The sequence below is a fragment of the Lepidothrix coronata genome, unplaced genomic scaffold, assembly GCF_001604755.1.
Source record: "Lepidothrix coronata isolate B3197 unplaced genomic scaffold, Lepidothrix_coronata-1.0 Scaffold224, whole genome shotgun sequence".
NCBI classification, from domain to species: Eukaryota; Metazoa; Chordata; class Aves; order Passeriformes; family Pipridae; genus Lepidothrix; species Lepidothrix coronata.
This window is the reverse complement of record NW_016690404.1, coordinates 977,536-992,681: the sequence shown is the minus strand read 5'-3', so window position 1 is coordinate 992,681 and position 15,146 is coordinate 977,536. Positions and strand designations below refer to the sequence as shown.

The 15,146-nt window shown below is 37.6% G+C and overlaps 1 protein-coding gene across 4 annotated transcripts in view; it reads left to right on the top strand.

Moving 5' to 3' along the window:
• The window catches only part of CTNNA2 (catenin alpha 2), a 342,296-nt gene that overhangs the window by 284,867 nt on the left and 42,283 nt on the right, over nucleotides 1-15,146 (top strand). For all 4 annotated transcript variants that reach the window (XM_017833919.1, XM_017833922.1, XM_017833921.1 and 1 more), the window contains exon 7: nucleotides 11,957-12,108. In XM_017833919.1, coding sequence (XP_017689408.1) covers nucleotides 11,957-12,108 — 152 coding nt within the window. The remainder of the gene's footprint in view (nucleotides 1-11,956; nucleotides 12,109-15,146) is intronic.

The following is a 15,146-nucleotide window of genomic DNA, read 5'->3' as shown; positions in this document are numbered from 1 at the left end:
ATGTACAAATTGTGCAGCAGAAGTTCAGGAGACAAAATGGGCCCAAATTCAATGGAGCTGATGAAGCTTAAACAATTTATGCCAGGCATGAATGTGGATCATTAATATTACAGCACAATTTCTATCTGCAGCTTTTCAGGCCATTTACAAAGGCATTGATTATTATTCCTCTGTGATTAAAAAGGTAGAATTTACTGACTTAATTCATTGCCCTAAAATGCAGTGGTTAAAATGGTATTTAGATGCCCCTGTGCCATTCTGTGCCCCATATACCCTCTCCCAGAGAACAGATCCCTGCCTACAAATGCACTGGGGTGGAGGATATTGAGACCTTGGTGGGCTGGAGCGTGTGCAGGGAAGGGAATGGAGCTGGGGAAGGGGCTGAAGCAGCAGGAGGGGCTGAGGGAGCTGGGGGGGCTCAGCCTGGAGAAAAGGAGGCCCTGGGGTGCCTTCTCACTCTCTCCAATTCCCAGACAGGAGGGGGGAGCCAGGGGGAGTTGGGCTCTGCTCCCAGGGAACAAAGGATGAGAGGAAGCGGCCTCAAGTTGCACCGGGGGAGATTTAGATTAGATATTAGGGATGTTTTTTTCATAGAAATAGTTGTTAATGATTGGAACAGGTTGCCCAGGGCAGTGGTGGATTCACCATCCCTGGAAGTGTTCAAAAAATGTGTGGATGTGGCACCTGGGGACATGGTTTAGTGCTGGCATTGGCGGTGCTGGGGGAACAGTTGGACTTGATGATCTTAGAGATATTTTCCAACCTCAACAGTTCTATGATATGGGTACCTATGAATACATACATCTATTTCTACATTCTTTCTATTCATCACCTGGGGATCCTGCACAGATTTTATCAAACACTCAAGAATGATACGAGAGATTTATTTGGATTCAGGTTCCACCCACAGATGTGTGTATCAAACTCTCTGTGACAAGCACAATCATGAACACCTCACCACTTCTGTCTTTGTTCCTTTTTTGTTTTATTTTTTCGATTGACCTTTATTCATTTTTAAATGAAGTGGTTTTGGAAGCTGGGAAAAATTTAGTTAAATAACAATGGAAGGGAAATAAGCACATTACCTTTTTCTTATTATTTTAGCTGTCTGCTCAGGAAAGGAAAGCCTCTGTTAAGCCTCTTTTTCCGGGGATTTCAATTTGTTATGTGAGTATTGGGTTGGACCCACAGTGGAGAAATATGGATACACAATTTTGGAAAGAGAAGCACCTTGCTAATGGTTTTTTTTAGAGGAGAGAAAGTTAATCTTTAATGAAAATTATACTGGTGGGTTCTTAGAAATTGAAACTGCAAATGTTACTTTAAAAACCAGTCACAGTTCCAAGTTTTATTTGTTTGTTGTGTTAATTTACAGGCTTTGGAAAATATGGGGTGTGGGTTTTTTAGTGTTTTAATGCTTTCTGGCCTGCCCTTGACTAAGAACTGCCTTTAAAGCCAAGTACTTGGTAGAGGTTAGACTCTTATCTCTGACAGCAGTATTAGGGAGTGAGGGATTGGTTAATGTCTTTTTAAAATTGGGTACTTTCGTTTTCCTTTAAAAACCAAAATAAAAGCTTAATTCTCTCATGATGACTTCCTTATAAATCCAGGATGAAACCTGTAAAACCACAGAGTCCACAGGGCTCGCTGGGAACAAGCACAAAACTCATAGATTTTAGTGGGTGTTAATTGTGTGCAGGAGTAAACCAGAGCTTCAGGCTCTCGTTGTTTGTTTGTTTGCTGGCTTTTTGGGGCACTGTGAAGTTTTACTAATATCTGTAGCTTGGTTTCCTAAATAACATGACCCAGGGGCTCCCTCAGGGCATCTGGCACCTGAATGAGTATGGGGTGGCCTGAGGCCAGGCTGGGATGTCAGGCTGTGGATGGGAGTCAGGATCAGGCTGAAGAAGGGAAACTAGGGTCAGATACAGCCCTGATGCCCTCTGTTGAATGTTATATTGGCATTCAGATTTGTAGAGAACTGTGAAATTATACTGTTACAGGTGGTCCATGCTGAAGAAAAAAAAAAAAAGGAAAGAAGAGTGGAAAGGAAAAAGGATTAAAAAAAAAGGTTAAGATCAAGAATAAAGGTAAAAGGAAAGGAGTAAGAGAAAACAGAGCACAATTTCTGTTTGAATATTGATATCTCTCCTATTGCTCAGCACCCTTTTGTAGAGTGACCAAGTCCAGCTGAGACTGTCCCATTGTCTTTAATAAGGAGGAGATTGAAGTCTACTCAGCAATTATTTGAGAAGCTGTAAAAACTGAAGGGAAGAAGCTTGAGTTTCTAAATAAGGAAGAAGAATTGACCCTAGAAAGAAATCAAGTAGCAGACAATGAGGCTAAATGTTATTTTTCAAGATTTCTGAGGTTCAGGAAGGAGAAAAAACTGTGACATTCTTTAAAGGTCAGAGGGTTGAACTTAAATTGGGAAAACTGGAGTCGACTTTGCTGGGTTGTAATGAAAGGAGGTGAATGGGAAATGAAGGAGAAAAGAGCAGAACAAGTTAAGACCAGAAATGCCTGGAAAGGGCTGTGAAAAGTTTCCGACAATTTTTGGATTTCTTCAGTTTACACTGGGATGTCTGGAAACCATCCTGGAACAGCAAGTGCTGTAGTACTTGGGTTACTCCTGTGAAGGACACTGGAAATATGAAGTCGTCTGATTCACACCAGAAATTTTGAGTTTCAGCTTTTAGCATGTTATAAAAATATCCCAGTAACGTTGTAACTGGCTGTTTTTAAGTAGGTCACTCTGACTTGTGTTTTGACACAAATTTTTTATTTTGTCTTTATCGGAACGGACGAAAGTTGAAAATCAGCACTACTGGCAATTCAGCAATAACCCTGTGAGAGTTTTATCAGTGTGAGTAGGACAAACTTTAAAGATATTTATCACTAGGAAAAGGCAGCTCAATGGTGTTATCAAAGCTAATATTAAAACGTAGGAAAGATGGATTTTTCAGCAGTGATATGAAGGGAAACAAAATGTAGAAGCAAGAAGATGAATTTAAGCATAGCTGTCATCAAAAAAAACCCATGTATTGAATCTGAGAGAGAGCTAAAAATTGTAAAATGGAGCCTATTTAAAAAATAAATGATGTTAAATTCATGTTTTATGGGAGCTCGAATAGTTATATTACAACTTATGGGTACCATCATCCTGAGAACATGAGATCATTTATCCTGGAATTTTGATGAAATTATGACTTTTATTCTGCAAAGTACTCTAGCATTTTCTTTAAAGTTTTGCTAAACTGAAATGTAAAGGTCAAGGTATTACCAACAAAAAAAAATTGATGCATTATTAAAGAAAAGGTATTTTACAAAAGGAGCAGAGAATACCCAAGATTGTGCTCCACTTGTGCTTGTTTTGATCCAAAGATTTTTAACCAGAGAGACTGTGATCAAGATACAGAGGAATACAGTAAGGAATCACAGCAAATGCATTATAAAACAATTAAATGAGACACATAAGAGATGAATAGATCACCACTGTGGCTGAAAGCTGAAACACTATTTCTTTTTCTCGGCATTTTTAGAGTTTAAAAATAGAATACTGTACTAAAGGAAAACACAACATAATTGATTTAGATTTTCTAAGGCTTTTCATAAAGTCCTGCACACACAGCTGTTTGGAAAATGGTTAACCATGGAGTAAGTGTTAAGGCTTTTGATGGATTAAGAGCTGGTTACAAGGCATAAGCAAAGCATAAATGTCCATTTCTCAGCAGGCAGAAAGATAAATCCCGTGATGCTTCAGGGGTCAGTGCTGTGGTTGGTGTACAATGTATTAATTAACAGGTGAATAGGCAGAAGAAAAATTTGCCACAAGGAAAATGCTGGTTTACCTGGTAGGAATGAGGGAGTTTCCTTGTCAGAAAGACAAGGCTAAAAGATATTTTTATTTAATTTCTCTAGGTAAGTGGAACAATTAAAACTGTATTATCTACAGAGACAGGAAGGTTCTGAGCTAATTCATCCTCTAAGAAAAAATATGGAATCATTAGGGGCAGCTGAGCAAAGATACTTTTTCCATGCTTAACAGCCCTCACAGCAGTGTTGAAGATGTTAGGCTGCAATTATAGGAAGATGCTCACTGAACACACCAACTAGTTGTTTCCACTTTGATCTCCACAACCTGAAGGTCTTCCAGAATGGAAGAAGGTCAAGATAAGGATTACATAATTAAAGAAAATTCGAGATTTAGATGCAATTTAACTCAGTGAGAGTTTAAGAATACCAGGATTATCTATTTTGGATGTGCCAGACACCTTATATAATGAACAGTAGGTTAATATAATAGAAATGCCCATTTTCATAAACTGTTATTACTTAGTTGCTGTTCAAATCTGTTCTCAAAAAATCTTGTGTTGTTAAAAACCATTTTTTAAAATAAGAAGGATGGTGGTGGAAGTGGAGAGAAATTTACCAAGTCTAGAAAATAAAGGTAGAAAAATGCAGTGAATATACACTAGCTCCAACAGAATGTTTGTGAACACAAGTGAGAATTGTACAATAATCTTTTAAAAGAAAAGCACTGGTATTCCTTGCATCCCCTTGCCTACACACACCTACATACAGATATACACAAACCTCTAACTAAGCCAGAAAGGGTGGTTTGCTTGTGTTATATAACCCATTTTGTGTCCAACAGCATGGGACTGTTTTCTTGAGGGGATTTTTTGAAGAGTTAGCTTTTATTTGAGATTATAACCTGAGGGGAGTTCCGTTTAGTAGGAATAAAATTTTGGGGGTGCTCACTGCCTGCAGTCTTGCACAGGTAGACAGGAGAATGAGACATCTGAAATTGGTGGGGCACATCTGTCCCTGCAGCTGCCATTTATTATCCTTCTCTGAACACTTTGTGATGTACCTTTCCTTGTACCTATGTGATGTACCTGGCCATGAGGCAAACAACACTTACCTCGCTTCTCCCTTGACATTTATCTTTCTGCAAACGACAATTCAGTCTGAAAAAAGTTTGAAGGTTTGTTTTTCCTTCCTCTGTGTCTGTCCCTGTCTCCCAACACTTGGTAATGTAACTCCAGACATCCCCATAAATTCTATGAGGTACAGCTCACCTGTACTGCACATGAACAAATCCATTTCTTCCATTCTCACATCATCCTGCTTAGTTGCATAAACCCACAGATTAAGTTGGAGCCTTCTGTGAAGTGCCAGAAGAGAAGACTTAACACATATGGGCCAAAGGGTCAGGACTTGGCCATAAATTCAGGAAAGCTTGAGAACATAGGTTTTATGGTCTGTGGGTAAATCAATGATGCAGTGTATTGGCACTGAAGGCTGATTCTTCCTGAAAGTCTTGTGTTTACTGTAAAATGCTGTAGGGTGTGGGTATTCATTATTTTACATCTGACTTTTAACCATTTCATTGGGAGAAACCTGAATAGCAAATGGCAAGAAAGGACAAGATGATCTTGTGCATTGGACAGTGGCATTTCATCCTTTTCTATGCCATAGCACTCTGCCCTAATCTTGCTTTTACTCCTTCAAGATTCACCCATGACAGACACACAGGGTTTGATATCCAGAACTAAAGAGAAGTCACATTTCTACTTAGGAGTTTTAACTGTAATAGAAATCAGTGACCACTTTTCTGAGAACAGAAGGGTAACCAGTCTGAAAACCCAATCCAGTGACATGAAACACAGACATGGTTATATATGGTCATTTCTTTATCTATGACAGCAAATTAATATATGTATCTGCAGGCAAGATATATCCATGCATAGTGTGTGTTACAAAACATACATCAGCCCAAGCAACAAAATATTTAAATCAGATCTGCTTCTTGGAAAACCAGTTGGATTAATACTGTCCTATTAGGTAATGGAACTGGGAAAGGGTCTGGAGCACAAGACTGATGAGGAGCAGCTGAAGGAGCTCAGCCTGGAGAAAAGGAGGTTCAGGGAGGATCTTGCTCTCTGCAACTCCCTGGAGTGCAGCCAGGTGGGGGTCCATGTCTTGTCCCAAATAAAAATCAACAGGACAAGAAGAAACAACCTCAAGTTGTGCCAGGGGTGGTTTAGACTGGATATTAGGAAGGATTTCTCAACAGAAAGGGTTGTCAAGCGCTGGAACAGGATGTCCAGGGAAGTGGTGGAGTCATCATTCCTGGGGGGATTTAAAAGACATGTGGATGTGGCACTTGGGGACATGCTTTAGTGGTGGTCTTGGCAGTGCTGGAGGAATGGTTGGACTCCATGATCTGAGAGGTCTTTTCCAACAGAAACAACACTGTGATTCTGTGAAATATTGTATAATATTTCAGTAGAATTCTATAAAGCATTTTCTTTTTAATTAGCAATATTACAATCATGACTGAAATGTAAATTATATTATATGAGACCAGGACTTAAAAACATTTCATGAAATATTTAGAATCTTCTGATAAGGAATGTTCAGTTCTTCTGAAAACAGACTTTGACAAACACTTCAAGCTAAATAAGGTATCATGTTTCATTCCTTATTCATCCTTCAAATGAATCTGAGAAACTGTGCTGTCTTTGACAGAGTATGTCAGATTTCCCATAGGAATTATCTTTTAAATGCCTGTTCAAAATCTTAAACTTCCTGGTAGGCCACATTCTTTACTCACCTAGTTAAATTAATGGATTAATAAAAAAAAAAATAGGAGAAATTTCATCCAGAAATTTTTAAACTATAACTTTGTGAATTTCTCGTACTAAAACCTATTAAATATGGATAATAGATGAGCTTTTTTCCTAACAGAGCATCTTTTTTTTTTTTAGTGTATTCATGGATCATTCATGGATTTTTTTTCTTTATTAGTCTCCCCTGATAACCCTTAGCTTTGACTCCTGCCAGTCATTCTAGATAATTTTCTTGATTTATGTGACACAAACAACTGTGATGTTTAGAAGAAGCACAGACATTTTTCAGGGATCCTTCTTCCTTCAGCTTTTAGCAGTGTGGTGGTCCAAACCTTTAGACTGCCATGTCCTTCTTGAATAATCTTACCCAAATCAGACCAGATTTTTACAGCCATTTAAGGGCTGCTTTGATCGGGTGATTGGCACTTTATGAACATGAAAATCAAATTTCTGAAGGACAACTACAAATGCTGAAATGAATACAGAGCTAACAGGAGTTAGCCAGAGGGCAGAGATGAATACAGCAGGGTGTAGGAGATCAGTCACTTCTCTGATTTGTCTGGGGACAGTCTGGCTCTAGGGAACAACCCCCAGTCTTTGGATCCGAATTCCTGGGTACTAGAGAGAGTGGAGCAGCTGCTTGTCTCTTTAAAATGAAGCTCTAAGAAACAGCTCTGCTGATGCCATGCAGAAATAGTCTTCTGGCCAGAAAAATACCCCAAAGATGAGACCTCTGGGAACCCTTCAGTTCCAGTGAGATTTGGATGGAAAGGAGCAATGTCTTGCTCAGCCAGAACCCTCCTGATTAAGAGCCAAAACTGTTCTAGGATTTGGTGCATGAATGGGATTATTTATGCCTAAACTTGGTTGTGCAAAGCAGACATCTGCTCTAAGCCAAACCCTGACCTCCCTCTCTACTCGGTGGGCAGAGGAATGCCAGAATTTGATCCAGCTGAGCTTTAACTGCTTTCTTAAAGTGGGTGTGATTAATTGTNGAAACATCTCTTCCTTTCTGCTTGGTAAAGGGAAACAGATTTATAACTTTCAGGTGTATGAAGTAGGACAAAAGCAGGCCAAGTTTCCTGACTCCCATCGATGCTACTAAGAATTAGAAACTCATGCACCTGGAGGGTCCTTGACCTTTATTGCTTTTTTTTGTGTCTTAATTATCCCTTTCTATATTTCTGAACATTCAGATCTACTTAAGATTCTCAAGAATTCAAGTTCCTAAATAATAAGGCCATAAAAGTGCAGTAAATTAGCGAGGCAATCATTTAATCTTGCATATTAATGAAACTTTTTTGTTCTAATGCTGTGAACAGTAACGCCCAAACATTTTTAATTTTTTATCTCAATAATTTTATTACATAACCTAACATTTCCCTGTCAGTGATCTTATTGTTCCCATACCACTAAACAAAATTTGCAACCATGTTTTTAAGTACAAAAATTGCAGTACAAACTGATTGCCATACAAGAAAAGGGCAATAGGGAATATATTTTTAGAAAACAGATAATTACTTGATAATTTTAATATGTAGGAGATATGGATGAGTGGGAGAAAAACAAGAAGAGCTTTAGAGAAAATATTTTCTTTGTGGAACACATCGGTTCACCAAAAAATACAAGTTTTATCAAAGCATGAATTGTTGTGCTAGTTTTGCATTATGCTGATAGCAAAAATTATATAATTTAAAAGAATTAATCAATTGATAAAATGGAAGTAATTTTAACTTTGCTGATTCCCAGTTTTTCTCCAGCAGCCATTCAACCTACATTTTGTTGGCAGTGATCTTACTTTCTCTGCCATCGAAAACTCATCCACAGAAAAGCTTTAAAATCTTTATTTGTTGGAATGACAAAGTCAGTAAATTAGAAGTGTTGCTATTAACTTGGGACCTGATTCTGTCAACATTTATGCAGGTGCCTAATTAATTCATGTAGTTAGGCCCAGAGATGTTAATGGCTCACATTTTTCAGTCTAAGCATATGCATAACTGTTTTCAAGGCCACGGCTCAAACTACAAAACCAATGTTTAATTTTTCCCCAGAAGTATTGATTTGCTTCTGAATCTAAAATTCATAGCCAGTGTCTCTGTGCATAATAAATGAATCATTCTCTATCTGATGCATTTGCAAGCTTTAACTTCAGATACAGGTTCATGCCTTTGCCTGAATTTTACTTGTAATTCTTTCGCTATTGGGATAAGAATGTCCTTCGTTGTACAAGAAATGATAGATAAGAAGGACTGGAGGTTGTTTGTCATGGAGCTCAATAACCTTAACTGGAGAATAATACAGTTTTCAACTCAATTTTCAAGAACTTTACTTCATTAAATGGCCACATATGCATGGAGAAGCTGTAAGTAATAGCATCTTATTAGTTTAAGATGTTTTTTCTTGCTCGTCTAATCAAAAGTGAGCACTGATGTAAAAATGCAGTTGACAAGCAGGCAATTCATAAAGTGGTTTAATAGCTATTTCCATTTTGAAAGAGCAGATAATGGTCACGTGTAGCAATATAAATTAAGGACTAAATTATAGCCAGCTCTGCAAAGTCAGAACGGGTGGAAGAGGCTTCCCCACCCAGTGGAAGTCATTGTGGTAACACATGTGGTCAAGTTAATTCAGGAAAATTAATAAAATCTAACTTTCCACCTTACAGTGATTTAATTTGCATTTCCCTTGTTTTGTTTCTAAGAACACCCCAGGTGGCCATTGCAAAGATTTTACCAAAGTCAAGCTGTATCATATCTGCTTCCCCACCACCACTGATACCTGCCCTGTCAAGGAAAATATTGTAAAAGCTTGGTGCAACCTATTTTGACAAATCCATTGCCTGTCCAACATCTGCTCATTATTTACAAGATAATTAAAAATTAATTGCTCTACGTCATGTTTCATTTTCTTTCTGGGTACTAAAATTATGTTGAATATTCTATAAATCTCCCTTCCTTTTTTCTCTAGCTTTATAATAATAGGTATGTGCTTCCTTTTTTCTTTTTCTAAATCCCTGGAATTTTCAATTTTATTGTGTTCCTTGAGTTCTAAAAGATGGTTCATAAATTGTTTTTATTTTTTCTTAAGAACTACAGGGTAAATTTTACCATGCTCTGATAACTTGAAGACATATGTAAAAGATAAATTTCCTTATGTTAATGTAAATGTTCTCCAAACTGCCCATTCCTAATTCAGGTCTGTAGCATCTGCTATTAATTATATCAAATACCTGACCACCTCTGCTAGATAGGAAATTCTAGACAGAAATTTAAGGTTAAATTTAATTTAACCCTTAATATTAGGGGGTTTACCTCCTTTTTATTGTCATTTTTGCATCTCTAGTTTCACTTGTTTTATCCCTATGACCCTAAACTAAATAATTTCTGATTTATTCTTTAGGTTTACTTCTTTTCATTGTATTTTGAATGATTGCTTTTTGATAATCAGTCTAAAGACTTCCTTATGCACTCGTATTAGTCTCCTACTACACTTTCAAGTGTTCTATTAATTAAGATAATTTGATATATGCATTTATTAATATCCTTCCCAAAACTTCCAGCTCTCTCATGCTTCTTTTCTAATTAGAATGTTTCCCCTCTGCCTGGCAATGTTTTGTTAATGTTTACTTTTTTAAAGTCTATTGTTGCTGCCACTTTTTCCTGTTTTCTTCAATATATCCCAAGCACTTACTGAATATTATCTTCATGGAAGATACAATTTTGTTCTTTCATCTGTGTTCATGAACAAATATATATATGTGTATATATATATGTATGTGTGTGTGTGTATATACATATAAATAAGATTTGAATCACTATATCTTGAACTTTAAATGGTTCCCCATTAATATCCAGTGAGTAATACTTGAGTGCCAGAAACAGCAAGTTTGAGCTCATGGTTGCTGCCACTTGTTCTTCATAATGTAAACTATTCTTGAATCATGTTTTTTGTGATTTTACTTCAAAGCAGATAGTAAGATGCATAAAATGTAGTTTTCATTATGATTAAAAGAAATTTAAGGATATTCAGACAAGAAGAAAATGTGGTTTCATGTCACAGTGAAAGTTTCCTTCCTAGGAAAAATTGTCACTGCTCTGGATGAAAATAAAACTGGAAATTCCCCTTTGTATTCATCAGTCGGGTTCAAGTTACCAAGAAGTGCATTAAAAATAGGGTCTAGGGAAAAGATAGTCTGGAAAGGTAATATTTTAACAACAAAAAAGGCAACTGAATGATTTAGGAATCATCTTTCCCTGTTCTTCCAATTATACTGCCAAAATAGTAAAGCCAGTGGTACATGACGTAGATATCTAAATGCTAGATTAAAAATGACATGAATATAATGTAAAGATGTCTATCTATAAATCAAGCTTGACCCAAGTTCCTTGAATTCTTTAAAATTAATCCCACTGGATTTTGTATCCAGGTTTCTAGTGAATCCAGGTTTCCTCCAATATTAAGTTTAAAGTTTTGCAGAGGAGTTAATAAGTACAGGAGTGTAGGTGCATTATAATCAGTGGGACCTGACATTCATGTTCCTGTTATAGGATTTGGCTGTAAGTTGTTAGAGGACTGATTTGGGGAAGATTTTTGCAAACATGATGTGCAGAAAGTGATTATATCTTCAAAGGAATCCTGTACAAAATTTGGAGAAAAGCCTCTTGCTGCTTCAAGGAATGCCCTGAAACTACAGAAGTAATGATTGCTTTAAGCTATGTATTAAAAAGTTCATACCACAGTTTATAATACTGTTAGCTAATATCTATGACTTTTTTTTTGTATTATATACATGATGATAGCGAAGAAACAAAAGTTTCATTTAAGTGCCTTCTCAGAAGTAATATGCTTGATTTTGCATTTTGTCTTTTATATAATTATTATTATTCAGTATGAGCTAGACTGCAGTTAGTTCTCTAAATGAGTGGGCATAATGGCTACAGTTTGCTTTGATCACTTGATATAAATATGTACTCTGTTTGTTCCAAGTTGTAAAGCTTTTAAATGTACTTAACTGGTTGCTCAGGTATCTTGCAGTCTTTTAAAAGTTAGTAAATCACACTTTTTAAAGGAAGCTTTCCATTCTTTGTTGTGCAACTGGGGGAGAGAATGCCAGGATCATTATTTTTCTGCTGCCAGAAAATGTACCAGAGCCCTGCATGTGCAGCATCGGCACAAACCCATGCCACGAGCCTTCCTGTGTCTTGGAATTGTAAGAACAGCGTGTCCCACATCTGTTGGAAAGTGTCTCTGCCCGAGAGCGGGGGGAGAATGGTCGTGAAAGAAGGTGTCTAATCTTCCTTTCCTTGTGTTTGACCCAGTTATGCCACGTTTTGCTGAGCAAGTGGAGGTTGCCATTGAAGCTCTGAGTGCCAACGTCCCCCAGCCGTTTGAGGAGAACGAGTTCATCGACGCCTCCCGCCTGGTTTACGACGGAGTTCGTGACATCAGGAAAGCTGTTCTGATGATAAGGGTATGTGAAGCACCCGGGGAGTAAAATTTGGGACTGGCAGGGAAGTATTGTGTTGGATGAGAGAAACACAAAAGCTTCTTGGAATCGACCTTGTGTTGTAATAAGCCAGAAAAGCTTGATATTGAAACGAGTGAAACAAAAGTATATACAACAAAAAAGAATTAGTAGATAAAGAGATGAGGTTGTTTTCGTAGATGAACCACAATTAATATGTTAATCACCTCGGAGAAGATTTGATTGCAACTGCCAATAGATGCAAACTTCATTACTGTTTCCATAGTAATAGAATTAATTTCCCAAGGTCTTCAAAGTTTGTGTAGATTTTTGTTGTTTTGTTTATTTGGGTTCTTTTCCTAATATATGTGTGCTGCCTAGGATGTGAGGTAGGTCTGGTTAAAATCTAAATGAATAAATAAATTATCTTGCTGCTCCAGTGAGCCTCTGCAGGGATGGTTTTGAATGTTTATTGAGGTATAAATGTGTCATTTCAGTGTTGACTAACCAGTTGATTCAATTTGCTTAGACATCTTTTAATAAAACAAACAAATAAATAAAAGAAACCACAGAACAACATCATTATTATGAGAGTAGGTGTGTGTTGCTTTTCACTGTAGTCTGCAGTCAAAGATTTAAAATATAAAAACAGCAAACCAAACCTAGTCTGGGCATCTCTTCAGCAACTGAAACTGTTATTTGAAACCCAAATTACCTTGAATCTCTCTAATGAGAGCCACATACACATAAAGCTGGGGAGAAAATCATAGAGGATTTTTTTTCTTATGAAGCAAATAACAGGGCTAAAACACCAACTCATCCCTTTGAGCAAACAGGTAACATACACTTGTGGTTGGGAGTGTATTATAGCTCTAATATAAGACTTCAGGCAGTTGGAGCACTCCAAAATAGCTCCATTTTAGTCATCTCTCACTATGTATTAACATTTACAGAAAAAGCTTTTGACAGGCTTAATTTTATAACTGTGAAACATAAATTCCATTCTCATTCCCAGTGCTCATCTCAGGTAGCCTGAATTACAGTCATGACTGATGACAGGGGCAAACCCATCCTGTTTCTGGGTCTGCAGCATCAGAGCATTGGCAACTCTTCTGGACTAGGATGGAAATCTTTACTTAAATTACTTCCCTGTGAGGGTGGGGAGGCCCTGGCACAGGTTGCCCAGAGAAGCTGTGGCTGCCCCTGGATCCCTGGAAGTGTCCAAGGCCAGGTTGGACAGGGCTTGGAGCAACCTGAGCTAGTGGAAGGTGTCCCTGCCCATGGCAGGGGGTGGGACTGGATGACCTTTAAGGTCCCTTCCAACCCAAACCATTCTATGATTCTATGGTTCTATGAAATGAAAGATCTGCATATCAAAGAATCTCCATTTTCCCTCCCTGATTATCCAGTTCCTTAGTCTGTAGAAGCAGTTTCCAAACTTCTCTTAGGACAAGAAGCACTTCTTAGCACATTTTAGTCTTCTCTAGTCATTTGAAATCTCTTCATGAGGCACAACCATCAGGTGGGATCTCCTACAGAAACACACTTTCCCATCCCCTACACAGGGTTCTGTCTTCCAGCACCCTCCTGTACATCAGAGTTGTCCCTGAGAGGTTGCCATGAGACTGTCCTGGTGAGATGTTTCTGCTAAGCACAAAGCACCATTTTAAATTCTGGAGGCACATTCACTTATTTCATTTCTGCCTCACTGTTCTGTTTACTTGGAAAGCTGATCAGCATGCAGGCTCTGCAGTCCTCCCAAGTTACTTTTGCAATTGTATCACTACTACTTTCCACTCGTTGTATGATATGAGTTAATGAATTCTGCTTACCCAGATTAGGAAGATTTATTTTTGCATTCAGACAATTAATGTATTTATGGAGCTAAATGTAGTACTCCTTACCCAGGCAGAGAACTAAAGCACATAAATGGACTCATTATCCTTGTGAGTTAACTGGAAAAATCCACATATATAAGCTTACACAGACCAGAGTTTGCTGAATCAGAACCTTATTCTCTGTAGAAAACAAAATTAGTTTCACTTTGAGATACTCATTCCCATCTGAACATGTCACCCTGAAATGGAATGTATAATTAAAGAGTGAGGCATTAAGCTATAGAAGAAGTTTTTAGAATATTTTTATCTAATAATCTATCAAATCTAATGCACCCCTTTAATTCAGGCTATAAAACTTCTCAAAGAATTATTAAAAAAAACCCCAAAAACCCGACCTTGCTAACTTTTTAGAGCATCTGACACAATTATTTTCAGGCAATGATTGTTTGTGTGCAAGCCGTGAAAGATTGAATTTATCTGAGATGATTCTCTCATTTCATAGAGTAAATAAAGCCACTTTTAAAATTAATTTTGGTTGGTATTATTACTTTTGGTAAGCTGAAGGAAAGGGGGATAATCTCTGTTCTTCTCTTTTTCTTTCACAAGGGGAGAATTTATTTTCCCTCTGGAGGAGAAAGGAGACTCATTTTTTCATTGAGGACTATTATTATGAACTACACAGAAGAAAAAATCCCTTCCACAACTTAAGAAGTAGTATAAATGAATTTAAGAGTATAATTATAGAACCGAAAAATAAAATAGAAAATAATAATTTCATTCCGACATCTTTTCTATTACTGTGCAGGGATTAAACTACACTTTGTTTTTTCACAGCTGTTTATGAAATTCCCTCAGTTATTAGCCAGAAACCCTCTCTGCAGTTAGGAGGAATCACAATGGCACCTTTTCTCATTCTTATGTCTCTCTGAGGCCAGTTTGCTCTTTTCACACATGGCCTTTGCTATTAGAAACCTTGCCTTTAGTGGCATCTACATTAACCTCAGTGTTACATCTGTTTGGGTCAGGAGTGCATTTTTGGAGCCAATCTCCAGGTGCTCCTTCTTGCTGTGTTTTTGTTCATTTTGCAGAGTAATCTTAGAGCACAGAAACTTGATTCTTTAGGAGGATGTGCTCTGTGAGCCCCCTAGGACCCAAGGGAGTGGCCTGAAGTTGTGTCAGGAGAGGTTTGGGTTGGATATCAGGAAA